The sequence below is a fragment of the Phragmites australis genome, chromosome 5 (assembly GCF_958298935.1).
Source record: "Phragmites australis chromosome 5, lpPhrAust1.1, whole genome shotgun sequence".
Lineage (NCBI taxonomy): Eukaryota > Viridiplantae > Streptophyta > Magnoliopsida > Poales > Poaceae > Phragmites > Phragmites australis.
In genome coordinates, this window is record NC_084925.1 from 45,719,381 (window position 1) to 45,746,665 (window position 27,285).

General features: G+C 47.9%; 6 protein-coding genes and 1 long non-coding RNA gene across 13 annotated transcripts; 3 read left to right on the forward strand and 4 right to left on the reverse strand.

Moving 5' to 3' along the window:
- Positions 1-41: 41 nt before the first annotated feature.
- On the reverse strand, positions 42-2,165 carry LOC133920032 (caffeoyl-CoA O-methyltransferase 1-like). The gene is made up of 4 exons (XM_062364655.1): positions 1,472-2,165; positions 1,075-1,221; positions 862-998; positions 42-754 (listed from the first exon to the last, which is right to left on the reverse strand). The coding sequence occupies exons 1-4, from the start codon at positions 1,527-1,529 to the stop codon at positions 467-469; spliced, it is 630 nt and encodes a 209-aa protein (XP_062220639.1). The 5' UTR covers positions 1,530-2,165; the 3' UTR covers positions 42-466.
- Positions 2,166-2,318: 153 nt separating this feature from the next.
- LOC133920030 (transcription factor PHYTOCHROME INTERACTING FACTOR-LIKE 15-like) lies at positions 2,319-8,070 on the reverse strand. 6 transcript variants are annotated; one of them, XM_062364648.1, is made up of 8 exons: positions 7,486-8,067; positions 7,292-7,387; positions 7,130-7,195; positions 6,950-7,015; positions 3,744-4,058; positions 3,560-3,629; positions 3,289-3,430; positions 2,319-2,670 (listed from the first exon to the last, which is right to left on the reverse strand). In XM_062364648.1, the coding sequence occupies exons 1-8, from the start codon at positions 7,549-7,551 to the stop codon at positions 2,622-2,624; spliced, it is 870 nt and encodes a 289-aa protein (XP_062220632.1). In that variant the 5' UTR covers positions 7,552-8,067; the 3' UTR covers positions 2,319-2,621. The 6 variants fall into 6 exon arrangements, with proteins under 6 accessions (XP_062220632.1, XP_062220635.1, XP_062220634.1 ...); XM_062364651.1 differs by having other exon boundaries at positions 7,288-7,387; XM_062364650.1 differs by having other exon boundaries at positions 3,560-3,614; positions 7,486-8,066.
- Positions 3,513-4,304, forward strand: LOC133920034 (uncharacterized). Of its 2 annotated transcripts, none has more exons than XR_009909992.1 (4): positions 3,513-3,638; positions 3,749-3,838; positions 3,920-4,081; positions 4,166-4,304. It is a non-coding gene; the product is annotated as an uncharacterized LOC133920034 (long non-coding RNA). The 2 variants fall into 2 exon arrangements; XR_009909991.1 differs by having other exon boundaries at positions 3,514-3,638; positions 3,726-3,838.
- Positions 8,071-10,707: 2,637 nt separating the features above from the next.
- Positions 10,708-11,983, forward strand: LOC133920036 (F-box/kelch-repeat protein At1g67480-like). The gene has a single exon (XM_062364659.1). It carries the CDS (start codon positions 10,796-10,798, stop codon positions 11,960-11,962), a length of 1,167 nt encoding a protein of 388 aa, XP_062220643.1. The 5' UTR covers positions 10,708-10,795; the 3' UTR covers positions 11,963-11,983.
- Positions 11,984-12,515: 532 nt separating this feature from the next.
- Positions 12,516-15,518, reverse strand: LOC133920035 (PAP-specific phosphatase HAL2-like). The gene is made up of 4 exons (XM_062364658.1): positions 14,846-15,518; positions 13,615-14,299; positions 12,978-13,337; positions 12,516-12,890 (listed from the first exon to the last, which is right to left on the reverse strand). The coding sequence occupies exons 1-3, from the start codon at positions 15,186-15,188 to the stop codon at positions 13,034-13,036; spliced, it is 1,332 nt and encodes a 443-aa protein (XP_062220642.1). The 5' UTR covers positions 15,189-15,518; the 3' UTR covers positions 12,516-12,890; positions 12,978-13,033.
- Positions 15,519-17,095: 1,577 nt separating this feature from the next.
- Positions 17,096-19,263, forward strand: LOC133920038 (uncharacterized). Its single transcript, XM_062364661.1, has 6 exons — positions 17,096-17,439; positions 17,544-17,723; positions 18,143-18,224; positions 18,304-18,411; positions 18,514-18,672; positions 18,873-19,263. The coding sequence occupies exons 1-6, from the start codon at positions 17,182-17,184 to the stop codon at positions 19,067-19,069; spliced, it is 984 nt and encodes a 327-aa protein (XP_062220645.1). The 5' UTR covers positions 17,096-17,181; the 3' UTR covers positions 19,070-19,263.
- Positions 19,264-19,546: 283 nt separating this feature from the next.
- Positions 19,547-27,273, reverse strand: LOC133920039 (uncharacterized). Its single transcript, XM_062364662.1, has 4 exons — positions 26,938-27,273; positions 20,255-20,366; positions 20,122-20,172; positions 19,547-19,967 (listed from the first exon to the last, which is right to left on the reverse strand). Exons 1-4 carry the CDS (start codon positions 27,096-27,098, stop codon positions 19,884-19,886), a joined length of 408 nt encoding a protein of 135 aa, XP_062220646.1. The 5' UTR covers positions 27,099-27,273; the 3' UTR covers positions 19,547-19,883.
- Positions 27,274-27,285: the final 12 nt, after the last annotated feature.

The following is a 27,285-nucleotide window of genomic DNA, read 5'->3' on the forward strand; positions in this document are numbered from 1 at the left end:
TTAGTTGCGGGATAAGAAGCCATGTATTGTATGAACTAAGTTGCAGTCCGTCATTTCTGTATAAAGAAATGCTGATCCCTGATAAGGATCGCCATTTTTGTGGCTTGTTTTTTCCCCTCGGCTCGATCGGTGTTTGGGCCTGTGACTGCTGATCAGTGCGACCAACCCTGCGTTGTGATTTGTGAATGCCTCATTTCGATTCCCATCTCTTTGAGAAACATTTTAGGACGTGAAGTCGTAAGTCATTGAGCAGAGTTTAACACTAAAAATGGGGAGCAGGGCGCTCTATAGCTGTATGTATTCTTTATCGGCTCCACGCAAATGGCAAAATGCACAACAGAGTGCAGATAACCTAGATAGCATTAGTAAAGAGACTAGTTTGTTCCATCAGCGATATCGATAGTTTAAGTAGGTAATCCAGTATTCAGGTAACCAACTAGCCAACGGCATCCTCCGTTGCGTAGCATCACTTGACGCGTCGGCAGAGTGTAATGCCGTCGCCGACGGGGAGCTGGCAGATCTCGTCGCGGTCGTCGTCGGCGACCGTCCTGTTGAACTGGAGCACGAAGTCGCGGTAGTGGCGGATGTAGCTGCGCATCGGCGTGTAGTCGGGGAGCACGACGGAGCCGTTCCAGAGCGTGTTGTCGTAGCCGACGAGGCCGCCTAGCCTGACCAGCTTCATCAGCCGCTCGTGGTAGTTGAGGTAGTTGTCCGCGTCCACGAACACGAAGTCGAACGACCCCAGGTTCTTCTCCTGCGGGTGCGCAAATCATCGCACATCCTTCATTAGCAAGCGCCCAGCATCAAGTCGATTGACTGACCATTGATGAATGCATGGTTTCTGAAGGCCGGGAGACGTACGTCTTGGAGGAGGTCGAGGACGGGCAGCGCGGGGCCCTCGCGGAAGTCGACCTTGTGCGCGACGCCGGCCTTCTTGATGCACGGCAGGCCCAACTCGTAGTTCTCCCGGTTGATGTCCGATTGTCCGTGGCCAGGATCTGCAGGCACGAACTGCCATGAGTAAGCCTGTGATTTAAGGAAGGGAATAAGCTAAGAACGGGTCGCACTTCTAACCGTGCCGTCCTCGGGGATGGCGAGCGCGGTGGCCAGGAGGGAGTAGCCGGTGTAGACGCCGATCTCCATGGTCCTCTTGGCGCCGACGAGCTTGAGAAGCATGCTCAGGAACTGCTCCTCGTCCCCTGGCGTCGTCATATGATGTTCCTGCAAGAAACGGGGAATTTCGCAGAGATCAGCCACGGAATCAGAACCCTCGAACCAGTTCGGACGCGGGCACATCACGGCGGCCACGCACCACGCCACGGGGTGGTTGGCGGTGATCTCGCGGAGCTCCTTCATGCACCGCGGCTCGCGCGGGTACACGCTCGTCTCCAAGATATACTGCGAAACGCGAATGAAATCGATCGCACCAAAACCATCAGCTTGGAGTGGAAAAATCTACACGGCAGCATACCTGGTAGAGCGCGTCGCTCTGGAGGAGGCTCTTGTGCCCGACCTCCTGGTGGTGCCATGTCTGCTGCTCCCCGCCGCCGACGCCATCGCAAGGCGTCGCATTCGACTCGCCGTTGCAGCTGGCCATCGCTCTGTTTCCACGCTCGTGCGTAGCTAGCTGTTGTCTTCGGGACCCGGCAGAGCTGACCGCCGAGGAATCGTAAGCTTATGCAACGAAGTGGGCTAGCGGATGCCCCAAACACGTGAGCTGCTTAGGGGCTTTTCGGTGCTTGGTGGACTCTTGTATGCACTCATCAGAGATCACGAAACCTTTTGCGTTGGTTCGTGTCCCTTGTGTGCCGCCTGGGAGATCGCGCAGCCACGTAGCGCGCCGGGGCGGCGGGTTCCTCGGAACGACGAGAGCGCAGCTGCCGATCGGGTAGGTGATGCATTGCTAGGACGCGAGTACGTGACACGCCGTGCGGCGGTGGCGGTGGCTGCGGCTGCCGCTCGGGGCTCCGGTCTTCCGCTAGCGGGCATACAGACGTATGGTTTATCCGACTGTTCATTTACGGAAAAAATTGTAAGGTAGGAGAAAAAGTTAAAGACGAATGATTATCAGAATGAACAGCTGAGATAAACTACACAGACGCAATAGCGTGCGACAAACACCTCTGCCTCGCCCTCGCTTGCGCCAGGCACCCTTTTAGCTTGCCTTCAGGGGAAAAAACATATTTTGCCAGCATTTCGACTCTCTCAAACGACCATGCCTGGGCGTTGGAAAACTCCAGATTTCCCCAAGTTAAATCTGGCCAGAACTGGATTGGAGATCGGCAGATGGTCTTGCAAGTTGCAACCATTTATCCAACTCACATCAAAATGCGGTCACCCTATGGCCTTAGTAGCTATATACATGGGACATCCCCCTATCTCAACAGCGGATATATTTGCCGTTGCCGGCAGCAGATAGATTGAACTGCTGCTTTACAGACCAGTGTCAATTCAAAGTACAGTCCTGATTTTGCTGCTAAGTTGTAGACAAGGTGTACCTGATGATTGCAGGTACTTTCTTCTCCTAGTTTTCTAATCTTGCTTTGTCCTGCCAAAATGAAGCATCACAATGGGCAAATCATTAAGAAAAGAAATCCCAGCTGTCAATTTGATCATGGAAGCTACTTTGATCCTGCCCTCAGATCTGCTTCAGGGTCACCACTTTGCATACTGCCCAAGATTAGAAAGAGAACAAATGTCAACTAATGTGAGCTTATCAGGACCTTAAAAAGTAGAGGGATCAGATTTCTGGAGAACAGCTCTGCACGGAACAACCATATCACTTGCTTTTATCAGAAAGGAAGGAAATCATGCTGTATATCTGAACACTGGTTTTGTATCACTTAACAAACCTAACTAGACTGTTCCATGAAAATGGGAAAGCCCAAGATGGATGTGGAATAGTTTCAAGAATTCAGAGGATTAGGTTAGATGATTTTCTCGAACAAGGATTAGGTTAGATGTTGCTACTTTAATCTGGTAGAAGTTACCAGTAAATCACAATCAGTAACATGAACCTAAGCTCACGGGAGATCCTCACATAGGTACACAATGGCTTTCTCAGAATATGAGACAAGTCTAGCTTGGACCACGAAACCTTGCAGCAAAACAAGTGCTAGGTAAACATGCAGACTAATCCAAATAAAGCATTGACAATCATACTTCAACCCCCAACTTTGTAAAAATTTTACAATCAGAAGGAAGCTATTACTAACATTTTGTTTTCATTCTTTTAAATCCCACCTTAAAGAGAGAACGTTTATTTTTATGTGTCAAAAAGAAACTTACCAATGCAAGTATGGCATAAATAGTACACTTTCAGTGTTTTTTGGCATCATGTCTTGTGATTGTTCTTTCCTGAGCGAAATTCTATCAAAATGATCAGCATTCACTATGGATGTTTCCTGTCTAACAGACTTCACCTTATGTCCTATCGAAGGAGAGAATTAAGGGGAGGTCCGTAAGAAGTCAAATATATTGTGTCAAAATTGACAAGGCATTATACAAAATGTAGTATCAAACTGCCAACTAATGGTTATCTGAATGTATGATAGCTAACCTGGCACAGATTGGGTTTCTTGAGCTGAAGTTAGGTGATGCTTTAAAATCATATCCTGCTGGAAGATCATCTTCGATAGGTAAGGAAAGAACAAATCACAAACAATACATGTGAAGTATCGCTACATATTTGCAACAAAGGAATTCATGTCAAGCTTATGCTATAGGCACAAGCCAAGGATTACCTCAGGGGGTGAAGTAAACTCAAACGATTGAAGGTTGGACTGTGACAACTCTTGAAGGAACTGAGACTCTACAGTGGTTCCATTAGGAACACTTGGTAAGAAAAGCGGCTTATTATGCCTTTGGTCATGATTTGGTGGTTCAAATGAATGATGAGCTGCCGAAATTTGGTTCACAGGCAGCAGGACAACCCCAGAATTTGATGCCTTGACACCACTTCGGTGATGTGCGGCAACCATTTCCGAGGGTGCCAGAGGCTCAGGTGCTCCAGATAAGTTCGCTGGGGGCAGATAGAGGCCATTCCTCGTAGACAGCATCTGAAATGAGAAATACATAAATGGTGACTGGAATGGCTAATGCATGTCAGAGCTACTAGATTATAACAATTGAATACAATACAGCCAACCAATTTGTTTTCTTGTAGGGTGGTAAGCGAGCCTTGTAATCCCGGCCTCCCGGGTGTGCATACTCCAACGCTGGATGTAACAACACTTCACTGCATCTGTTACACCTCCTGATTACCACGACTCTAAAACTAAGTAGACCAATGTGATTGAAACTGGAATTTTTTCACAGGAGACATCATTTTAGGCATAATTATTGTAGGACTCTTTTCTCATACACATAAGCTAAAGCAATGGACTTTTGATAAAAAAAAACATACGATTAGCTTTGGAGTAAATTTTGAAAGTCTAGCTAAATCTACAATGTAGCACTGTAAGTTTTTCCCTACTTGTTTATTATTAGTATTTCACTTCATGCCTTCACACTTTTGCGGAATATTAAACTACTTCACATATGCATTGTAATGCCCCCAGATATTTTGAGAAACTCAATGTGAATATTATGAAAATAGATCGTCGGCTGAGCAAGTATCTAGAAGGCAAAAATTTGACTTTTGGATTCGTAACTCGGATGGACAATTAGAGACCACGGATATGTAGAGCTCGTCAAAACGAATCCGTTTGATTATTCACGCATCCCATTTGGACACCAGGTGAATCCATAGAGAGACCAATAAATTTAGACAGTTGGATGAAAAAGAATAATAATAATAATAAAAGGAACAACCGAGTCCACATCTGCCTAGATCGATCTGTTCCTGTTCCCGTTACTCTCCATCCTGTAGTCTCCGCCCTCTGCCCTAGCTGCTGCTGCGGCCGCCTCCCACCGAGTCCACAGCACGTCGCCGCCCTCTGCCCTAGCTTGCGTGGCGTGCGGCTGGGTCTGCCTGATCTGCTGCGTTGTCGCTGCGTGTTGCTCCTATGCTTGGGCTACTGTTGCTTCTACGCTTGGCTACAGTTGAGCAGTTGCTGCTGCTATTTTTGGTTGCGTCTGTGCAGTAGCTGCTGTTGTGCTCCTGCTGCTACTGTGTGACCAAAGGAAAAAGACAACAGCGAGCAAGAAGAAGGAAAGAAGAGCAGAGAGAAGAGAAGAAGGGGATTTTTTTTTTTTTGGATTTCGTAAATTCATCAAATTTCATCGGTGATTCATCTTCCTTGCAGTGCAGGTACATCCTAATTAGTCCCTAGATGATGGTAGATCAAATTAGATGGAAGAAATAGCGCAGAGGTTTGGGATTGGTTGATCCGATTTCCTTGCAGCAACTTAATTTTAAAACTGAGAATGATTGGTTTCAAATTTAGCCATAAGATTAAACAAAAGTTGTAGGTCTCATTGATATCTTTCTAATGGCGCCAGTCTTGTTCAATTTGGATAGGCGGTTTAGGAGAGAAGGTCAAAACAGTGCTGCTGACAAGTTAAGTTTAATCTGTGTAGTACTTTGTTTAGCTGTTTTTAACATAGTTGGAGAAGGATTTTTCCAAAAAACATAATAGCAAAGTTGTAGTAAATTCCCTTTAGATTCCCTAGATGTATTTGTTTGCAGCGATCGGTTAAGTGAATTAAAAGATATGAACAAAACAGCGAGCAATGCTGAAAGTTAGATGAACTTTCGAATAAAACGAGATTGGGGGTTTTTAGGGTTTTCTTGAGAAATTAGTTCGGGTATTCATTACTTAGACTCGAGGTTATCTTGGGATAGTTCCTAAGTGTAGTTTTGCTCCTCAGGTTTGGAGAGTTTTGGTGCCGACGGAGGTTTCCGCCAAGGTTAAGGCAAGTGCATGATGGACTTGTGTGTGATGCTATGGTTTGCTCATTGGTTGATTCTCTATGGTTTGCTCATTGGTTGATTCTCAACTTGTTCGATTATGTTATTTCAATTTTCATATCTTCTGTGTTGGTTTGATTCAAGTTCCCTGGTATTGTTCCTTTCAAAGATGATTCAAGATTCAAGTTGTTCATTTCATATGATTCATGTTCCAGGGGTTTTTCCAAAAACACCGAATGTACAGTTTGGTTCTTATATTCATGTTCCTGTGAGTAAGTGTCGGTCCCACTTGCTCGTTTTACCGGTAAATGCTAAGGATGTATACAGGTGTTGTCCGTTTCAGACGGAAACTACTATTTCTTGATGTTTTCAAAAGACAAGGAACAGTTCATTCGATTCTGCTTATCTATTCGATCATGATTCACCATTTGTTCTTCCAGTTCTATATTGTACTTACTGAGTGTTTTTACTCACACTTGTGTTATTTTGGTTTTTAGGTACATAATGATTGTGACATGCATGGGATGGGAGTAGTATCACGATGGAGCTCACGCACATCCATAATTAGTTTATTCCTTAAAGCTTTGAAATGATATTTGCCATTTGGTTGGTTAAAAGGTTAATTGGACAAGTTGGTCATGCGTATCGGGTCTTAGAGTCGTATCGAGTCACTGGGTTGTGTCGGAATCTAGATTTAGGCTGTGATGTTTACCTTCTGCTCATAAATATAATGCATGTGAATTTTATGAAATTCTTGTTTGTCTAGGAAAGCGACAACAACAAGAGAAACTCTGCCGAAATTTCTAATAAATTCCAAACTTGGTGTAAGTTTAGATGAGAGGTGGTAGCATCCAGGTTTGTAAAAATCCAGGGTGTCACATGCATACGTCGTTTGCAGCTAATACTATCAAGTCAACGGCCATGTGAATTGCTAATCGTTTAGCCTTATGCAGCTACAAGGCTTTGCTGTTTTTGTTAGCCTTCTGCAGCTACATCTAGTCTATTCACATTCGCTGGATGGTACTTGGTAGTCCAGCATATCCGAAATTGTCGGTAATCATAAGCGAACCGGTAGCAGTGTAGCATCAGTTTGCTCACCTGCACTTGGAGCTGAAGCTGCTTCAGGTACTCAATGGCATCATCAAGCATGGAGGCCTTGTCCGTCTGCACTTGCGAAATCACCCCACAAAAGAAGCACCACTATTAGCTTCCGATAACGCAGAACTAACCCACACAACAAGAATCAAGAATGAATCACGAAAGGAGAGGTCTTGTGACCTTGCTCGAGTTCGGTACGAGGTTCTGCAGCGCCTTCATCTTCTCGTTGATCCTGCTCCTCCTCCTCTGCACCAATTTCATCGGCGTCAGAATCATCTCCACCTAACCAACCTGTTCAACTGGAAAGATCGTATCGAAGGAGTCAAAGAACCACGCACCCACCTTCTCCGAGAGGTTGTGAACCTCGGCGGCGCGGCTCCTCTTACCGCGCGGCCGCGCCGGCCTTGCGGGCTCTGACTCCGACGACCCCAGCGCATCCTGCACAACAGCCAACCAACTCAGCATAGCCCGTGGACCAACCAATCATAAGCAAAAAAAAAAAAAAAGCAACTTCCGTCCGATGCGCAGGCAGCCACCTCGCTCTCGCAGATGTTGGCCTTGCTCTGGTGACGCATGATCAAATCCAGCCGCTGCCCATCCATCCCCCGGCACCACCACCAGTCGACACCACGGCAGCTGAGGCTGCAACAAAACGCTGCGATGCGAAGTACTACTACGAGCCAAGCCTAAACTAATGTGAGTATGCGAAGATGGCGAGAGGAGCACGCGAGGACTGGGAAGAGAAGTGGCCGGCGCTCCCTGACCCTAAGCTTTGAGCCCATGCCTCACTGCCGCGAGCATGCTGTCACCAGCGACAGCGCCTTGCTCACTTTCTTGCCTTCTCCATCTCCGATGCCTTGTCTCTCCTCCTCTCCTCGAGTAGTTTTTTTTTTGGCTTTTCTTTGGCCCGAGAAAGCTGCAGCGCAGCAGCGCAGAGCTTTTGAGGACCTTTCAGTTGCTGCCTGCCCTTCTCCTTGCCTCGGTTCTCTCCCCCGGCCGCGTCAGTGCGCTGTCCGCCGGCCCGCTCGTCCGTGTCAGCATCAGCGAGCGGCGAGCGCGAGGACACCGTCTCATCCGGCGGGCGCATTTATGATTCGGTCATCGGTGATGGTTCGCTGGGAGGTGCTACATGTCCTACATTTACGCTGCTTTTAATTTTATGGCTTGGCGTGTTCAGTTGAGCCTCCGACGCACCCCGACTCTCAATAGCGCGCCCTGTGACTCGTATCTTGTTTTTAAAAAAATATTAAAAGTATTTTTTATTGTTAATTTTACTTACAATACGTCGTTAATTGTTATAAAATCAGAAGAAAATTAAAAATAATTTGAAATATAAATGTATTGAGACAACTTTGGTATATTAAATATGTATTTAATTTAACTAATTATCGATCAAAATTTATAAAATTTGATTTTTTTTAAACAAAATACACGTTATATGCGTTATATTACTGGACGGAGGGAGTACTTGCCACTACTCCTAGTTTGGGAACGCGAGGAACAGGTACAATACGACTGTACATGATACGTACTCTTGCGTACATACATAGTACGAGGGTGGAAATATGTACACAGAGCACGTACACGTAAAGGATTGAGTACTACTCTATCCATTGAAATCTATTATATATATTAAAGGGCCAAAAAACCAAAGTAATTCTAAGAGTTAAATTACTGTAGCTGCGGTTTACGTGCCTGCATATATGTACCATATGTATACGTGTATATATAGATGTATATGTATCTATATATATGTACGCATAATAATAGTTATATTGATAAATCGGCAGAAATACTCTAAAATACATAAAAAAATATATCTAAAACTGTTGGTTTGTATTACTGTCGTCTACATGTTAAAAAATTATGTGCATACATGAAAGTACCATTGTTTTACTCATAGTTAAATGAATGTATTAAATATTGATAAATTTATAAATAAATATTGAGATATTAAAAAATAATAAATTCAATTTTTTAATTTTATTTTGTCATACTCTATGAAAAAAAAAGCTTGGCGTAGACCCACCGATCCGACTAGTTTACAGGGGATGCGCCTCGATCTCGTGCGCTAGGATGCTCGTCAACCTATCCGCCCGGCCATCCTGGCCTCCAGCAAAATTGTACACCGGAAGGCCAGCTGAAACACCCGCCGCCGCATCCTCAACAGGCTTGTGGCCTCGACACTCCGCTGTACAGGCGCTTCCTTGGCATCCTGGCTCTCCTGCGATTAGACAACACATGCACGGGAGCCAGCATGCACAACCTGAAGCCTCCTGCAAATCATGGATCCAAATTAATTGGATGAGCCATGCACTTACCAGCAATAGAATCTAATCGTCCACGTGCATGGATGCATCGGTTGTAGAAGCTGAACAATTTGAAACCTGTAATGGCGATAGATCATTGGATCAGTGCAGCCTACATCGCATGGGGCACACAATCACAACAAAGAAGACGAACAGTTATCTGATTCTGAGAAGAAGTATCATGCTGCGTGATTGTTATTCTCTTGTGGCTGAATTGATGTGTATGAGAAGCAAGGACGATGTGCAAGGGTATATGCAGGGAGAAGGAAGGGACCAAAAAAACTGACGGAGAATGGCAGGGACTTATTGAGACAGGAACAGAGAGATAGAAATGGAGAAAGGTTTATAACTAGTACAGGAGTTTGCCAAAAATAAGGATTCGGTTTAAAGTAAACATACCAACCTATATGACCACGCGAGTCATATAGCTTTTGTGGACGAGAACTGAAGGAAATGCCTCGATGCTTTCCACAAACTGAACAGCAACGTTTATTTTGTTCAAGCTTGCTTGCCCATCGTGGCCATTGACCAGCACCTGTGACTGTGCATAAGTTTGTGGGCTCTGGACTGACAAGAAATGCCAAAATTATGAATTTCATATCTCGTTGTTAGTTTTTTTAAATGCCAAAATTAGCTAGGAGTTACTAAGATTATCTCCAGCAGCTACTTTAAATTTTCATCCTAAAAATACTATTACAACATCCTTTATTTTTTCATCTCCAGCCGTTACCCTATTTCCTTCTCTTTTACTACTCTTTTTCTCTCTATAAACAGTACTGATACAGTACATCTACCGTGTTTCTCTCACTCCGGATCCGCTGGCAGCATATGTGAACAGTATTGCGTAGTGCTACAGTAGCCCCCGAAAAGTATAGCTTTGTACCCTCTCCGTAACACTGTAGTAGTGCAGTGTTGTACCACTGAATAGATATCTGCTGGGAACACTGTAGCACTGAATTTGCGGATTTACAGACAGCGCAGTACTGCTACAGTACATAACAATATTTTCCTCCCCGAACGCACTATCACGATGATTCCCTAGTGCTACAGTACCGCAAAGTACTGTAGCGCTAGATTCTGCGCTGCATGCTGCTCGAGTTGGGCTAAGGTTTTTTTAGTATGGAACATTGAACCTATCCCAACATTGGAAACGCCCATGCACTAGTACAAACAGATTGGCTGAGCATTCTGCCCTGCTCGCTATCTGTTGCAGGATGCCATCGTTATATTCTACAGCATGGCTGTTCATGCGAGGAAGAAGACAAGCCCTAGCAGTTCGACAGATTCCACGGCGCGCCCGGAGTTTCCAACAAGCACCTCTCCTATGCTTCACTTCGATCGCTCCGTCCGCCGAAAGCCACATGGCAAATGGCACAGCCGCGATGCTCGATGCATTTCTCTATAAATAGGCACTCGTGTCGTCCTTTGCAAACTCCCCCAGCCTACCCATCTCCACTACCGGTAATGGCACCATTTGATGAATAGCACAAGGACAAGCAGCCAGTAGTTGGGTAGTACCTGGTGCAGAAGCGGAACCATGGGCACCTTGCATGGTGACATTGCGACCTCCCCGTCCTTCTCCAGCACTGGGAGCAGCAGCAGCAGCAGCGACAACGTTGGCGGCGGCGGCGTCAGGATATACGCGTGCTTTGCGCTCGGCGGCTCCAATAGCCTCGAGTGCTACGAGCCCGGCGCCAACACATGGCACCGCGTGGGCGCGCTCCCGGATGTGCCTGACGGCCACATACTGAAGGGCTTCGCCGTCGTCGCGCTTGCCGAGTCAATGTATGTTATCGGCGGCCGGATGTGCCGGAGGGAGAGTGGCGCCGCGGCCGGCGAGTACCGCGACACCGACGTCAGCGTGAGGGCAGACGTGCTCCGGTACGACGTGCGCCGAGGGGAGTGGCAGCACTGCGCGCCGCTCCTCGTCCCGCGCTTCGACTTCGCGTGCGCGCCATGCCGGGGCAGCATCTGCGTGGCCGGCGGGCAGTGCTCGCTGTCCGGCGCCCGGGGCACAGCGGCGGCCGAGGTGTACGATGCGGAGAAGGACCAGTGGTCGGCTCTCCCCGACATGAGCACGCTGCGCTACAAGTGCGCCGGCGTGACATGGCAAGGCAGCTTCCACGTCGTGGGGGGCTTCGCGGAGAGCACGTTGTCGGCCGGTGACGCCCTTCTGGCGCCGGGAACCACAGTGCCGCAGTCCTCGGCGCTGGAGCGGAGCTCGGCGGAGGTGTTCCACTGCGCGAGGGGGACATGGGAGATCCTCCCGGGGATGTGGCAGCTCGACGTGCCGCCGAACCAGATCGTGGCGGTAGCGGGCCGGCTGTTCAGCTCCGGCGACTGCCTCAACAGCTGGAAGGGCCACGTCGAGGTCTACGACGGCGAACTCAACATCTGGAGCATCTTGGACCACTCGGCACTGCCGGACCTGTCGCTGCTCGCCAACCTCCCGCCGTCAGCGCAGCGGCTCTACCTCACCATGGCAGTTGTCGACACGCAGCTCTACTTCCTCGCCGGCTACCAGGTGCCGTCGGCCAACGATGGCTTCAGGACAGTCTCTCTGGTGCACAGCTTCAACACCAGCGCTACTCCAGGATTGGTGCCGGCATGGAGCAGCTTCCAGCCTAAAATGGATCAGGAGGACGTCGAGGACGGTAGCAAGGAGCTGTTGAGCCAGTGCTGCTCGGTGCAGCTCTCCAGCTAATTACAGACTTACGGTCCAGTCCAGTCCACATCATATGCATCATGGTTTTGATCATAGCATCGTGCATTATGCCTCACCTATAGACTATTAATCTGTTACTTGTGCTCTGATGACGAATATGCTTGAACCATATAACACGAATCTGCATGGAGAAAGAAAAGGTGATCTCCTTTCTTTAGTTCTTTCTGGAATGGACTATGGAGTAGTAATTCATAAGGCATCTTTAGTACATATTTTAAAAATTTATCTCTTATAATACTATTAGAGTACTTTTTATTTCTATTTTCAGTAGCTATCATATTTTCTATATTTTATTATCTCCTCGTCCTTTCAGATTCATAATCATCCTCTATAAACAGTATTAAGAGAGTGGAAAATACCTCAAAATTTAAGATAACTCAGCCCACCCGCAATACTGTAGCTGCTGGAGTGCAACAAGACAAGCGGCAAAAGTGTCTGCTACAATAATGCAGGTGGCGTTTGCTAGCTCTGCTGGAGATAGCCTTAACGTAAGCATGTAACGAAACGAGTAGGACTAAAAGCATGATACACAACAGTCAGACAATACATCATCTGATCAATAAACCAAATATTCAAATGTTTAGACATCCAAGTCAGCAAATGATGCTGAGCAGGTGCAGATAACTGGCTTAACCAATACGCCCGCCACTTGACAGGAGGAAGTTGAAAAGAATCAAATCAGTTAGTAAACGCATGCACAGATGCTTTTCATGAACAAACACCTATACAGAATTACATATGCCATCGATGAACAAAAGCCAGCAATTTGTCAATCTCAAGAGACGACTTGTTTATGAGCAGACAAGCTATTACTACCCTACATGCTGCACTATTACCCCTCGTAGTCATAACAGTACTGAAACGAATATTTAGAACAAGTCTCCAAGGCAAATGGGAGCTGAGCTACCTGTACGAGATGTCGAGATATCAGAACATAAGGCGACAAAACGGATTTGATAAGAGGGTAAAACCAACAATTATTTGTAAAACTCACATTTGCATGCTATGAACAACACGAGGCCATTATCTGTAAAGATCTTATTGTTTGGATCATAGGGTTGATGAGTTCCAGCTTGCATCAACAGCATCTATGATTCTCTGATGAAGCAATGCTCCGGAACAAGCTATTATGCCTCTATCTAGACCTTCCAAGTAAACACCCCTTGAGAAGTCCAATGGGCGGCCTCCAGCATCTGTGACCACTCCACCAGCCTCTTCAATGATAACCACTCCTGCAGCATGATCCCATATCTTCTCCTTATATCCAGCTCTTGCAAATTTCATGAATATTTCTGCATCACCACGTGCTATTGCAGCATATTTCACCATGCTGTACACTCGCAGAGGTTGCTTCCTGGACACAAAGCACAAGGATATGAATTAACAGTATAATCAGAAGTCAAAACTACTTGCAATTCACATACACCAAAGATGAGCAGGCACGACTGTACAAGAGTAAAATTTTGGACATCATTCACTCTATTTGAAATGTTTGTCAACTGGTAGATGCCGTTGAGATAATATCAATTGTATGTCAACTGGTAGATGCCATTTGCAAATGTATGAACAAATTTTCATGCTGGTGAAATAATATCAGCAAGGTTACACGGAAAATGAAAGTAAGAAATGACCTTAATCCCACACTACGAGCAAGTCCTGCTGTGAAGGAATGGCTTGAGTTCGTTTTCTCAACAGGTTCACAGAATGTTGCTGAAACTGGATCACTGATTGACGATACTTGGATCTCCCTTGGGTGGTGCCAATCAAGCTTACCGAAGTCATGAACCAATGGCTGCATCCAAGCTTGGCCACAACCTTTCTGAGCATACATCACACAACCCTTATGCCAGGATCCCGATGGAGGAGGAGCAACATTAGACATTAATCTGTAGTACTTTTGGTGATAATTGAGCCATTCCTTCTTCATTGGATAATTTGGGCACCCAAGCACACCAAGTATAACCTCTCCATCTTCAATCAAGGCTAGAGCAATAGCATATTGGTCCCCTCGCACAAACCCAAGGGTGCCATCGACAGGATCAAGCACCCAAAATCTTCCTTTTGGACCTCCGGCAGAGCAGCATTTCCGTATGGCTTGAATAACATCATGAGCTCTGAGCTCTTTCTCTGGGGATCTCAGCCCATACCTTGGAGCTTCAACCAGGCAACCATTGACAGCCTCAACAACAGATTCAAGCAAAGCTGCACCATCGCTACTAGATAGTGTCTCATCATCTTCTTCAGCAACAATAGATACACTTTCATCATGAAAGGAATCTGAGAGCAACCAGCTTACTACTGCTTGCACACCCCAATCTAGCATAAGAAGCAAAACAAATCTCACTACTTGCAAATTACAAAGGCAAAAACTACTGCACCCAAATATCAGACAAAGTTGCTCCTAAACAAATGGAGCAATCATTGAACCAAGTTGTGTTCCATCAGATTTATGTCTGAGCTACTACTAGTATCCTGGAACAAGGAATTTGGTTTCACTCCGATGATTCAATCAAGCAACTAGACAGCAGTCCATGAGATAGCATTGTAACAGGTCAGCTAGTTCAAGTGCAAATATATCATCGCCCTTATCAAATGTTAGATAATTGTGTTACACAGAAATAATACTGCAACCAACCGAAAATCAGTGATAAATTGATAATTAACTGGGCAACATTCTATTTACAACTGAGAGTTGAGACCAAGCCATCATCTATCCATTACCAGCACACTTTTTAATTTTATATTGCAGTGCAGTTCTCGTTTACGGTTTACCTAATCCTCATTGCTAATCGAGTAATCGTGCGATAACGGAGTGAGTGCTTGTAAGGGGAGGAAAACTCATGAATTAGCAGCAGTACGAACCGGCGACGGTGACAGGGGAGAGGTCCAACTTGGAGTGGACGCGTCCGGCTCCGGCGCTAGGGAGGAGGAGCGAGTCCTGCACCCGCTGGCACAGGGTGCAGGCCAGCTGCACGACGCGCACCGCCACCTCCATCTCCCTAGCGTAATCCCTCCCGCCACCGCCTCCGATGCCGCCGCGGCAATCCCACAGCCACTCGTGCTCCGTCCCGAACCGGAGCCGCCCCGCGCCGAGAGAGGACGCCGACAGCGGCGCGCAACGGGGGCGGGCTTGGCGGCGGCGCGCGGGCCACTCCGGCGCCGCGGCGGTGGCGGACAGCGAAGCGGAGAGGCGGAGGCTGCCCATGGCGACGGAATCCCGAGCCCCGACCCGACCCGACCCGACCCGATTAACCCTCGCCTCCTCCCTCGTCTGATGTTTGGGTTGGGTCGATCCAAATACTAGCGGGAATCTGATTGTTCCGAGATGCTTCGCTTCCCACCGCTTTTGTTAGCCGCCGGCGGCGCCCGCGAAGCAGTGCAGCAGGTGCAGGGCCCCGGCCGTGAGTGGTCGCGAACTCCTCCATGTCGTCATCCTCTTCGCCGTAGGGGTGGGTGCTAGATACGCAAGATATTTATGGATTTGGATGCGAAACCTTTTTTCTACGAATGTTTGCCAGAATCCGTTTGTCCAACTGAAATCTGTACATGGGTTATACACTCTCGTGCATGCACTCCACATCTTTCTAAGTAGTATCATTGTACCATCCGACAATTTCAACGATGAGGACGTGAACTCGGGGTAACAAGTTGCTGTTGGTTAGATCATCTCCAACAGCTACCTCAAATTTTTATCCTCAAAATACTATTACAGTATCCCCTATCATTATTACAGCATCCCCTATCTCTAACACTGTAGCAGTACTGTATCACTGGATAGAGGATCTGTTGGAGATTGATTTCCAGTGCTACAGTATACCGCAAAACACTGTAGCACTAGAATCCTCAAATTTGGAGACTCCGTTGGAGATGGCCTTAGCGTACTTCCGGTGAAACCTGTCTATTTAGATTTGAATCCTAGATTCAACATGAATGCTTATATATTTTTAAATTAAGTTCTAAGAATAAAATGGTATAAGTACTTATGGATTTGTTCAATTGTCAAAACAAGCACATATAAAATATGAGATTAGACCTGCAGCCTAGTTTAGAGTGTACTATGGTACATGTGAATGCGTATGTGGCATTTAAATTGTATCAGAAAAAGAGAGCGGCTATACCTACAACCCAACAGTCCGATCGGTACTTCTGAACCATGTACTATAGCGATATGGAGTCGGAACGTATCTGGACGTCCGGGTCGTATACATAGTATTTTAGTTAGAAAAATATCACCAATGACAATCCTTAGCACGCTAACTGCCGTCACCGCCGTCAACGCAATATGGCTTTATTGTAAGTGTATTGCGGTAAGTTTTTAGTGTAGGTGTATGTCCCCATCTTATCCTACAATAATAGCTTTTTTGATAGGACTATAAAATGCTAAATACCCCTAACAACAGAAAAGATACTTTACTTTTATATTTGAAAAAAAATACAAAAATAGATCATCATTTGGTGGTAGGTAAAAAAAACTTATCGTAGGATGACGGATTAAAAAATAAAAAATATTCTGTTCTATTGCTTTAAAATTCAAAACACCATTGAAATTGTCATAATTTTTTTTTAAAAAAATCGGTAGTGTAGAGAATACCATAATCCAGCTCTCCAAATTTTTTAACTCAAACAATTGCTTTTACAATGAGAAACAAAAAGATAATTTTTATTATACAACTTTTTTGTTTCTCATTGTATAGAACATATTTTGTCTGAAAAATATTAGGGAGCTGGATCATAGTATACTCTACATCCCCATTTTTTTAGAAGTTTCCATGACTATTTTGATAATGTTTTGAATTTAAGAGTAATAAAACATATTTTTTATTTATTTTTAAACTCATTGCCTGTTAAAGGGCGTCATGTTTGTTTTTTAAACTTATCACCTGTTGGAAGGCTGAAAATTGCCTGTCACCCTTTCAGCGGCTGACGATGGCCTAGTCCTATAATTTTTCAAATGGACGTCTATTTTTGTAATTTTTATTTTCGAAATATGAAAATAAAAAAATCTTGCCGTCCAACACTCTTGGGCTGGGCCAGTTGGAGCGGTTCATCCAGTTTTGTCGACACGGCCTCGGCCCATAGAGTCTCGACCCAAGAGCAGAGCCGTAGGCTTGTAGCACAGCGGGTGGAGTGGAGCAATCGGTCAAGCAACCGCAACCGAGCAAGCGGACGCGAGGAGTGAGGCGGCTAGCTGGAGGGAGATGAGGGCGGTGGTGATCACGCGCGGAGGCGGGCCGGAGGTGCTGGAGGCGCGGGAGGTGGACGACCCCGCACCGCTGGGCGACGGCGAGGTACTCGTCGAGGTCGCCGCCGCGGGCGTCAACCGCGCCGACACGCTCCAGCGCCACGGCCGCCACCCGCCGCCCGTCGGCGCCTCCCCCTACCCAGGGCTCGAGTGCTCCGGAACCATCCTCGCGGTCGGGCCCAACGTCCCCTCGCGCTGGGCCGTCGGCGACAAGGTGAAGTGAATCAACCGTTTGCCTGCCCGCCTCCGTGCTCCTATGGTGAACCGGGAACTGCTGCTGCTGTGATTGGTCTTGAGCACTTTGCTGTTGCCTTGCAGGTGTGTGCACTGCTAAGCGGTGGCGGGTACGCTGAGAAGTTGGTGGTTCCGGCGGGGCAGCTGCTGCCGGTGCCGGAGGGGGTGTCGCTGACGGACGCAGCCGGCTTGCCCGAGGTGGCTTGCACCGTCTGGTCGACGGTCTTCATGACCAGCCAACTCTCCCCCGGCGAATCATTCCTTGTAAGAAAAGCTCTCTCCATAGCTGTGTCCAAGAGAACCCAGTAGTCTGTAGATATGCATCTTCTAGGGAAAGGAATGGCATCACGATTTCTTGATCCCAATTTTATATACATAAATCAATAAGCATCACAAGTGATTTCTATGAGCTGATTATCCACTTGCGTATTTTTTTCGCCACAAGAAATTGACATGCCTTACTAGTTGAGACTGTGAATAGTAAAATCAAGTAAAATGAAACACACTTAAATAAAGGTACTAAAAGAGGCACACAATTCTTCCGTGGCACCCAATGGGCTGCGGAGTCTCTTAGCAATTACTTAACTGCCAGGAAAAGGTGCGCGCAATTGGTGTTCTTAGCACGGGATTAACAGTGACTTGCTGTGTCTGTTGCTGGTGACTGTGTACATTCAATTTCGCAGATCCATGGAGGATCAAGTGGAATTGGTACGTTCGCTATACAGATCGCGAAGCACCTTGGAATTAAGGTTTTTGTCACTGCAGGTTTGTTCATTATAACAGAAATAAGATATAGTCAAATATTCTTGGTAATGTCCCTAATAATTCTGTTAAAATATTCTAGGAAGTGAAGAAAAACTAGCAGCCTGCAAAGGTTTAGGTGCCGATATATGCATAAACTACAAAACTGAAGACTTCGTTGAACGTGTCAAACAGGAAACCAATGGCAAGGGTATATCCTACCACCTGATTATCTTTGGCCCCGTGTTGCGTTGTCGTACGTGGTATGTTACTGGTACATGAACCGACTGTAATCTGAAAATCTCTCCACCAGGTGTTGATGTCATTCTAGACAATATTGGAGGATTATATCTCCAGCGCAATCTGAACAGCTTAGCTGTTGATGGTAGACTTTTCATTATTGGCTTCCAAGGAGGCGCTGTAGCTGAAGTGAACCTGCAAGCTGTGCTTGCACGGCGCTTGACCATACAAGGTATGCTAGTTGCGTATGTCTATAGGAAATAACACCTGTTCTACATTTCCGTGATGCTTACCTGCTTAGTACATGTTGTTTTGCCATTTTGCTGGTTGATATGTTTTGTCAGTGTTTGGCTGGTTGCTTTATAGGTTGTAGGATTCTGAAATGTCATGTCCTGTTTTAGCACTTTGTTGAACTGTCATGATCTTGTGCAGCTGCTGGACTGCGCAGCAGAAGCCCTGCAAATAAAGCTCAGATCGTCAGCGAGGTGGAAAAGAATGTGTGGCCTGCCGTTGTGGCTGGTAAGGTGAAGCCGGTGATTTACAAGACTTTCCCGTTATCTGAAGCGGCTGAGGCTCATAAGCTGATGGAAGCCAGTTCCCACATTGGCAAGATACTGCTGCTCCCATGACTCTGCGTAGTGTTTGCTGTACTACTTTCGGGGGAGCCGGTTTGAACGCAACTGCAACTTCTGTAACGACCTCTATGTTTCTCTGGCGCGACATGTGTTTTTCCCTTGTAAATTTGATCCTTGAAGTGCTGATGACATCCTTCTGTGAACCGTGATGTAATAAATTTGGTGCATGGACATATCATGCGGCTACACCTGGTGTCTGTGTGTCACCAATTCATCGACACTTAAGGTTCCTGCCGGAAGTGAGGCAAATATATCGCACGTTATTCTGAAAGAAAAAACCAGTAGATATGACACAAAAATATTCTGAAGGAAAAACCTGTAGATGAATCCACTCGATCCACTAACGATATAAGATGTCCTTTTAATATGCTACCTATAATCCAATTTCTACCTTTCCGGTCAGATGGATTAGCAGGCAGGGGTAAGTGAAATATTGTACGTATAGGAAGCACACAGAAAAGGAACTGCGGATGACCGTAAATACAATGCATATTTACATTTACAGATACTGAGAACATCACAAGCTGTCAATCCATCATTACTCGAAAATTGAAATCCTTGCGCAAAAAAGGAGATAAGAGCCATCGCATATATTGTGTGTCCTACAAGTTGCATTGCTACTCATGAAGTTCCCAGGACCACTTCGAACGAAGTGATGCTCACTATACGCAGAAATGCTACAGTAGCCATTTCTCCAGTTCTACCATTCCATATCTCAATCTAGCTGCCATCCCTCCAGTTCAAAGACAAATTAAAAAGGAAATTATGTGTTAATCTGCCAAAGAAGCTAGAAACTCCTGTCTTGTCCTTAATCTTGTGTAGTGTTCAACGGAACAGTGCAATTACATTGTTGTCTCAATGACTCAGTCTGCCTCTTCAACATCTTATTATCCTGCAGCAATGAAAATGAGCATAAGCAGATATGCGCACATAAGAGAGAGTTAAACATTAAAATGAATGAAAAGGAAGCAGAAGCAAAGATCCAAAGGAGGCTTAGAGTTAAAGGATATAATAGTGAGAAACAATAGAACTTGATCCAAAATTACCTTTTGTAACAACTCAAGACGCTTGGTTGAAGCAGCCAACGAGGCCTTAACCTGTGAAGAAACAGACACGTGCATTGTAGATGGAGTGTTGAGGAGCAGAGCTGCGTACAAGTATATAGTAAGTAGACAATACCTTCAAAAGTTCATCTTGCAACTGCCTGTTTTTGCCGAATTCAGTATCATATTTCATTCTCCATTCGGCAGATTCATCCATTGCATCTAGGTTTGCCCGTTCAAATTGCCTCCTAATGATTGATGTGGAAAACAACATCAATTTATACAAAAAGAGAAGCAAAGCATAATCTTCAGCTAACATAAACCGGCTGTTAGCGTACATACGTGAACAGGCCTATGTGCCTTGGTCTCCTGTACATGGCGCCCTCCTGGCGACGTGCGCCATCACAGGAACGGCCTCCCACGATTCCAGCAGCCAGGATCGGATACGGCAACAGCCTAAGATTATTGCCATGCTTAGCCCTGCCATGCTTAGCCTTTCTCTGTTTAGCTTGCATGCATGCATGCGTATCACGCATTGCCTTGCCATGCTTAGCCTTTCTCTGTTTAGCTTGCATGTATGCATGCGTATCACGCATATCTCTCCTAGTCTGTTGCCTTCTCCCTCTCATGTAATCTATATATGTAACAGATCCTTAGCTAATGTTAATTCATTGTGTGAGCTATTCTATTTCTGCACGCTCTCATGGTATCACGAGAGGGTTCGCTTCTGTGGCCTCTCCGCTTCCGCAACCCCTAGCCGATTCGCCGAGCAGCACGGCTGCCGTCGCCGGCCTCTCCTTGCCGCACTGCCTGTACTCGCCGGTTTTCACCCACGCCATGGCTCCTGAAGATGACGCAAGGCTCCAGCGCGAGGAGGAAGAACGCGCCGCACGCGCGGCCGCCGAGACCGAGCGTGCCCGACTGGACGCGCAGCGCGCCGCGGACATGCGTGCTCTCGCCGTCGCCAATGCGCGCAGTGGTCTCCATGCTCAGGCCGTTGCCGTGCAATCTATCAAGACCTTGGTGCCCGTCGTCCTCGACGTCGACTCCGCCAACTACAGCAAGTGGTCGAACCTCCTCCTCAACACGCTCGGCAAGTACGCCCTCGACGACCACGTCCTCTCCGACGACAGCGTTCCCGACGACGATATGTGGTCCCAACTTGACTGTACGGTGAAGTCGTGGCTCTACGGCACGATTTCATCGGACCTCCAGGAGCTCGTCATGCACCGCGAAGCCACGGCGCGCTCCGTCTGGCTCGGCCTCGAACAACAATTCCTTGGCAACAAGGAAACTCGTGCACTCTACCTCGACGCCAAGTTCCGGAACTTCGTCCAAGGCGCTCTGTCCATCACGGACTATTGTCGCCAACTGAAGGGCATGGCAGACGCCCTCGGCGATCTTGGTGAGCCCGTGCCTGACCGGACCCTCGTCCTCAACGTCCTTCGCGGCCTCAATGAGAAATTCTCCTACATGACGGCACTCCTCAAGCGACAGAAGCCCTTCCCGTCGTTTATCGAGGTTCGTTCTGATTTGCTGTTGGAGGAGCTGACCATGGCCAACAAGTCTGCTGCACCTTCTGCCTTCGTAGCGGGCACGTCCCCTGCCAGGCCATCCAGCCGTGGAGGCCAGTCTTCTGGCAGCCCCGTGCAGCACCAGAACACGGGAGGGTCGCGCGGCAGCAACACCAACAAAAACCGTCGTCGTGGCCGTCGCGGCGACTCCGGCGGCGGCAACACCTCCTATGGCGGCAGCAACTCATCCAGCGCTAGCGCCAACTCCTCCGGCGACGCGCACGTTTGACCGGGTTGGCCCACAGTTTACAATCCCTGGACGGGATCCATCCAACTGTGGTCCGGCCCTTCTGCTCCTCGCCCTGCCTCTGGATTGCTTGGTCCGCGCCCAGCTCAGCAGGCTTTCGTCGCTGGCACGGAAACTCTCGGCGGCATGCAACCGCCCGTTCCTGGTAGCCACAGTGGCATGCAACCACTGGCTCCTGGCGGCTACAGTGCCATGCACGGCATACACCCGCACGCGAGCGGCATGCCGCCGCACGTCGGTGGATGGCCTGCCGTGCAGTCGCCGCTCGATGTTCCTGGGACTCCATTCCTCGGCTGGGACCAGAATATGTTGGCTCAATCGTTTAACACGATGACGCTAAATCCACCCGCCAACTCGGAATGGTACCTCGACTCTGGTGCGACTTCTCATATGACTTCAGACGCCGGTAATCTATCCGTTTCCCACCCACCCTCTTATTCCACACCCTCTAATATTATCGTTGGCAACGGTTCCTTCCTTCCTGTCACATCCACCGGTGCCACCTTTTTTCCCACTAACAGCGGCTCCTTTCACCTACGTGATGTTCTTGTTTCTCCGGATCTTATTAAAAATTTAATTTCCGTTCGCCAATTTACTACTGACAATCTTTGCTCAGTCGAGTTTGACCCATTTGGCGTTTCTGTGAAGGATCTTCTCTCCAAGAACGTGATCGCCAGGTGCAATAGCTCTGGGCCGCTCTACTCCTTGTGTCCGAAGGCGTTCCTTCCCCATGCCCTCGTCGCTGGCACCTCCTCCATCCTTTGGCACCGGCGTCTTGGTCATCTTGGTCATGAGGCTTTCTCCAAACTTGCGCATTCTGGTGACATTCCTTGTAATAAAGTTGAGCTAGACTCCTTATGTCATGCATGCCAGTTAGGCCGCCATACACGCCTACCTTTTGCTAGCTCATCATCTCGTGCATCTAAACCCTTTGATTTAATACATTGTGATCTTTGGACATCTCCTATTCTTAGTGTCTCAGGTTACAAGTATTATCTCGTTGTTTTAGATGATTGCACGCATTTTCTATGGACGTTTCCCCTACGTCTTAAATCTGACACCTTCACCACGTTGTCACATTTCTTTGCCTATGTCACCACCCAGTTTGGTGCCTCCATCAAGAGCGTCCAATGCGACAATGGTCGTGAGTTTGATAACTCTAGCTCCCGCACGCTCTTTATCACCCACGGGGTCCACCTTCGCATGTCTTGTCCCTACACCTCTCCCCAAAATGGTAGAGCCGAGCGCATCATTCGCACTACTAATAATATTATTCGCTCCTTGCTAATCCAAGCCTCTCTCCCGTCCTCATATTGGGTCGAAGCCTTGCACACCGCTACACACCTATTAAACCGCCATCCCACTAAAACTCTAGTCTTCTCCACCCCCTACTATGCTCTATATGGCGTCCCTCCCTCCTATTCCCATCTTCGTGTCTTCGGTTGCAAGTGTTACCCTAACCTTTCTGCCACCGCCCCTCACAAACTCTCTCCTCGCTCGACCCTATGTGTGTTCCTTGGCTATTCTGCCGACCACAAAGGCTATCGATGCCTTGACCTATCCTCCAACAGAATCATCATCTCTCGCCATGTCACTTTTGATGAATCTTCTTTCCCCTTCGCCGAGTCAAGCTCTACACCTCCTTCTTCTGACTTTGATTTCCTCTTAGAGCTTGACACGATCCCTTTAGCACCTGTTGGTTCTAACCCTCTTGCAGGTTCTCCTACAAGTGCCGGCCCTGCTGCCCCTGTTGGTCCCACACCTCAGGTTGTTGCCAGCAGAGCCGGCGCTGCGCCGGCACTCCCTGGTGCCACGATCGTGGGTGCCACTGCACCCCTGGGCACTCGTCGGGCTGCCCCTGCTGACCTTTGGTCGCAGGCTGCTGCTAGCCCGGCAACCTCTCCTGCCTGGGACACGGCTCTGCCACCGCCACCTGTGCAGGCTGGCCCATCCACCGCCGATGCAGCCTGGGACGTGGCTTTGCCACCGCCACATGTGTCGATTGGCGCCGATGCCGCCTGGGACTCCATCACCGATGGGTCTGCGGGGGCGCCCCCACACCACGTACCGGGCCACGTCTCCGGTCTGGGGCTGCCGCGTGGAGTCGCTGCACTTCCCGCTGCCTCCTCGCAGCACTTTGGCTCGGCAGCGTCTGGGACACCTCCTGTGCGCGCTTCCACATCCGAGGTTGCCTCTGCACCTCGGCCTGCTGCGGACACCGGACCACCAGCGCCACTAGCTGTCGTGCCTGCCTCAGCTGTTCCCATCACACCCGTGGATAATAACCATGTCATGATCACATGTGGCAAGGCTGGATTTCGTAAGCCGTTGACGCGCATGAATCTTCATGCTGATGTTTTGTCTCCACTGCCGAAATCTTACAGAGGTGCTTTGGCTGATCCTAATTGGCGTGATGCAATGATCGAAGAATTCTCAGCTTTGCAGAGCAACAATACCTGGGATCTTGTCCCCCATCCATCCGCGGCTAACATTGTAACAGGCAAATGGGTTTTTCGTCACAAGCTCTCTCCTACTGGTGATCTTGAGCGCTACAAGGCACGTTGGGTTCTTCGCGGCTTCACCCAACGGCCCGGTATTGACTTCGATGAAACTTTCAGCCCAGTGGTCAAGCCTGCTACAATCAGGACAGTTCTTACTGTTGCTCTCTCCCAGGATTGGCCTGTCCATCAGTTGGACGTGAAGAATGCTTTCTTACATGGCACTCTCACTGAGACAGTTTATTGTGCTCAACCCTCTGGCTTCGTGGATCCATCTAAACCTGATCATGTCTGTCGGCTGAATAAGTCTTTATATGGCCTCAAGCAGGCCCCTCGTGCATGGTTCAGTCGGTTTGCATCCTTCATTCTCTCTATTGGATTCACCAGTGCTAAGTCAGATTCCTCACTATTTATTTTTCGCCGCGGCAGTGATACAGTCTATTTGCTCTTATATGTGGATGATATTGTTCTTACTGCTTCCTCTGAGATTCTGCTTCGTCAGATTATCATTGATCTTCAGCATGAGTTCTCCATGAAGGATTTGGGACCTCTACATCACTTTCTTGGCTTGTCTGTCAGCCGCCGTGATGGAGGTTTATTTCTCAGTCAACGGCAGTACATTCTGGATATTCTTGATAGAGCAAATATGAGTGACTGCAAACCTTATTCAACACCAGTTGATACAAATGCTAAACTTGCTTCTGATGCTGGTCCTCCTGTGGCTGATCCTACACACTTTCGTGGGCTAGCTGGTGCTCTACAATATCTCACTTTCACCAGACCTGACATCGCTTATACTGTGCAGCAAGTCTGTCTTCACATGCATGATCCTCGGGAGCCTCATTATGCTTTGGTGAAACGCATTCTTCGATACCTGAAGGGCACACTTGAGTTTGGCTTGCAGCTTCACCGGACCTCTATCTCAGCACTTGTGGCATATTCTGATGCAGACTGGGCTGGTTGTCCGGACACTCGCCGCTCCACTTCAGGCTATGGCGTCTTCCTTGGGGACAACCTCATCTCCTGGTCCTCCAAGCGGCAGCATACAGTTTCTCGCTCCAGTGCTGAGGCTGAGTATCGGGCCGTCGCTAATGCTGTGGCTGAGACCTCTTGGCTGCGACAGTTACTCACTGAGCTCCACTGCCCGCCCCAGCGCGCTACCATTGTCTATTGCGACAATATCAGTGCAGTCTATCTCTCCACCAATCCAGTGCAGCATCAGCGCACAAAACACATTGAGATCGACTTGCATTTTGTTCGGGACCGAGTAGCTGCCGGTGCCGTCCGTGTTCTACATGTGCCTACCTCCTCCCAGTACGCAGATATATTCACTAAGGGTCTGCCATCTTCCCTGTTCACGGAGTTCAGGTCCAGTCTGAACGTCCGCTCCGCTCCCGCTCTGACTGCGGGGGCGTGTTAGCGTACATACGTGAACAGGCCTATGTGCCTTGGTCTCCTGTACATGGCGCCCTCCTGGCGACGTGCGCCATCACAGGAACGGCCTCCCACGATTCCAGCAGCCAGGATCGGATACGGCAACAGCCTAAGATTATTGCCATGCTTAGCCCTGCCATGCTTAGCCTTTCTCTGTTTAGCTTGCATGCATGCATGCGTATCACGCATTGCCTTGCCATGCTTAGCCTTTCTCTGTTTAGCTTGCATGTATGCATGCGTATCACGCATATCTCTCCTAGTCTGTTGCCTTCTCCCTCTCATGTAATCTATATATGTAACAGATCCTTAGCTAATGTTAATTCATTGTGTGAGCTATTCTATTTCTGCACGCTCTCACCGGCAAACGATATTGCTCATAGTTGCTCTTTTCCAGTGACATATGTTAATGATAGCCTTTTTTTATGGAAAGTGAATGGTAGCTTTGAAAATGTCCATATAATAAAGGTTGGCAGCTGTAGAATAAACTGGTCAAGTCTGGAATAAAACCAATGACTAGGAAGATCGATTTAACCTACGCCTGTCGTGGCTAATAAGCAGTTACCTACCTTGATCTCCCCCTTAAAGATGTAAGAGCTGTATGCTTAAATTTGAATTACTAAACTCAGACATTAGAGGAAACAAAAATCCAGACATTAGAGGAAACAAAAATACAACTATCATTACAGTGGCGTGGATGGAACCGGAAGCAGCTTGACTGACTGCAGGCAGGTTAGGTAGTCCAGAAAAAAAAAATGCACATCTAGATTCTAGAACCTTCTTTTGTGTATGTGGATCAATTTCAGTCATTTTTTTGGGACTCCACTTGGATCCATGGTCTCCTACACGCGAATGGATATGGCACTAACTTGCTCCTACCGATGCATTCTACAAAGAAAGCGTTAGAAACTCTGCACTCATAAATCCATTCATCAGTGATCAGAAGATTGAGCTAAAATGATCAGTAAAGTAGTTCCGTCCTATCTCCTGTCGTGAGAACGCATCAGGATATGGGAAAAATTAGGATTCGTGGTGGAAGAAAGAGGTGTAGAGGATTTGGGAGGCGAACCGGAGCTCCTCGCGGTCGTCGGCGGTGAAGGAGGGGTCGCTGGACTGGCGGGCCCAGATGCGGAAGTAGACGGCGGTGCCAATCAGTAGCGCCACCGCGAACGCCACCATCAGGGCCTGCCTCTCCTGCCGCCGCCCCACTCCTCCTCGTCCCCGCACCATCCTGCTCCGCTTCCTCCCTCCTCCCCGTCGCACCTCCTCTGCAACTTCAGACCCAACTCCGAGCAGGCACAACACAATACGGCCACTGCCTCTTCGCCGTTGCGGGTACACCACACAAAACCCGGCCCAGCTTAGCCCAAAAGCCCAATGGGCCGAACCATTTCGAGAGACAACTTTGCTTTACGGT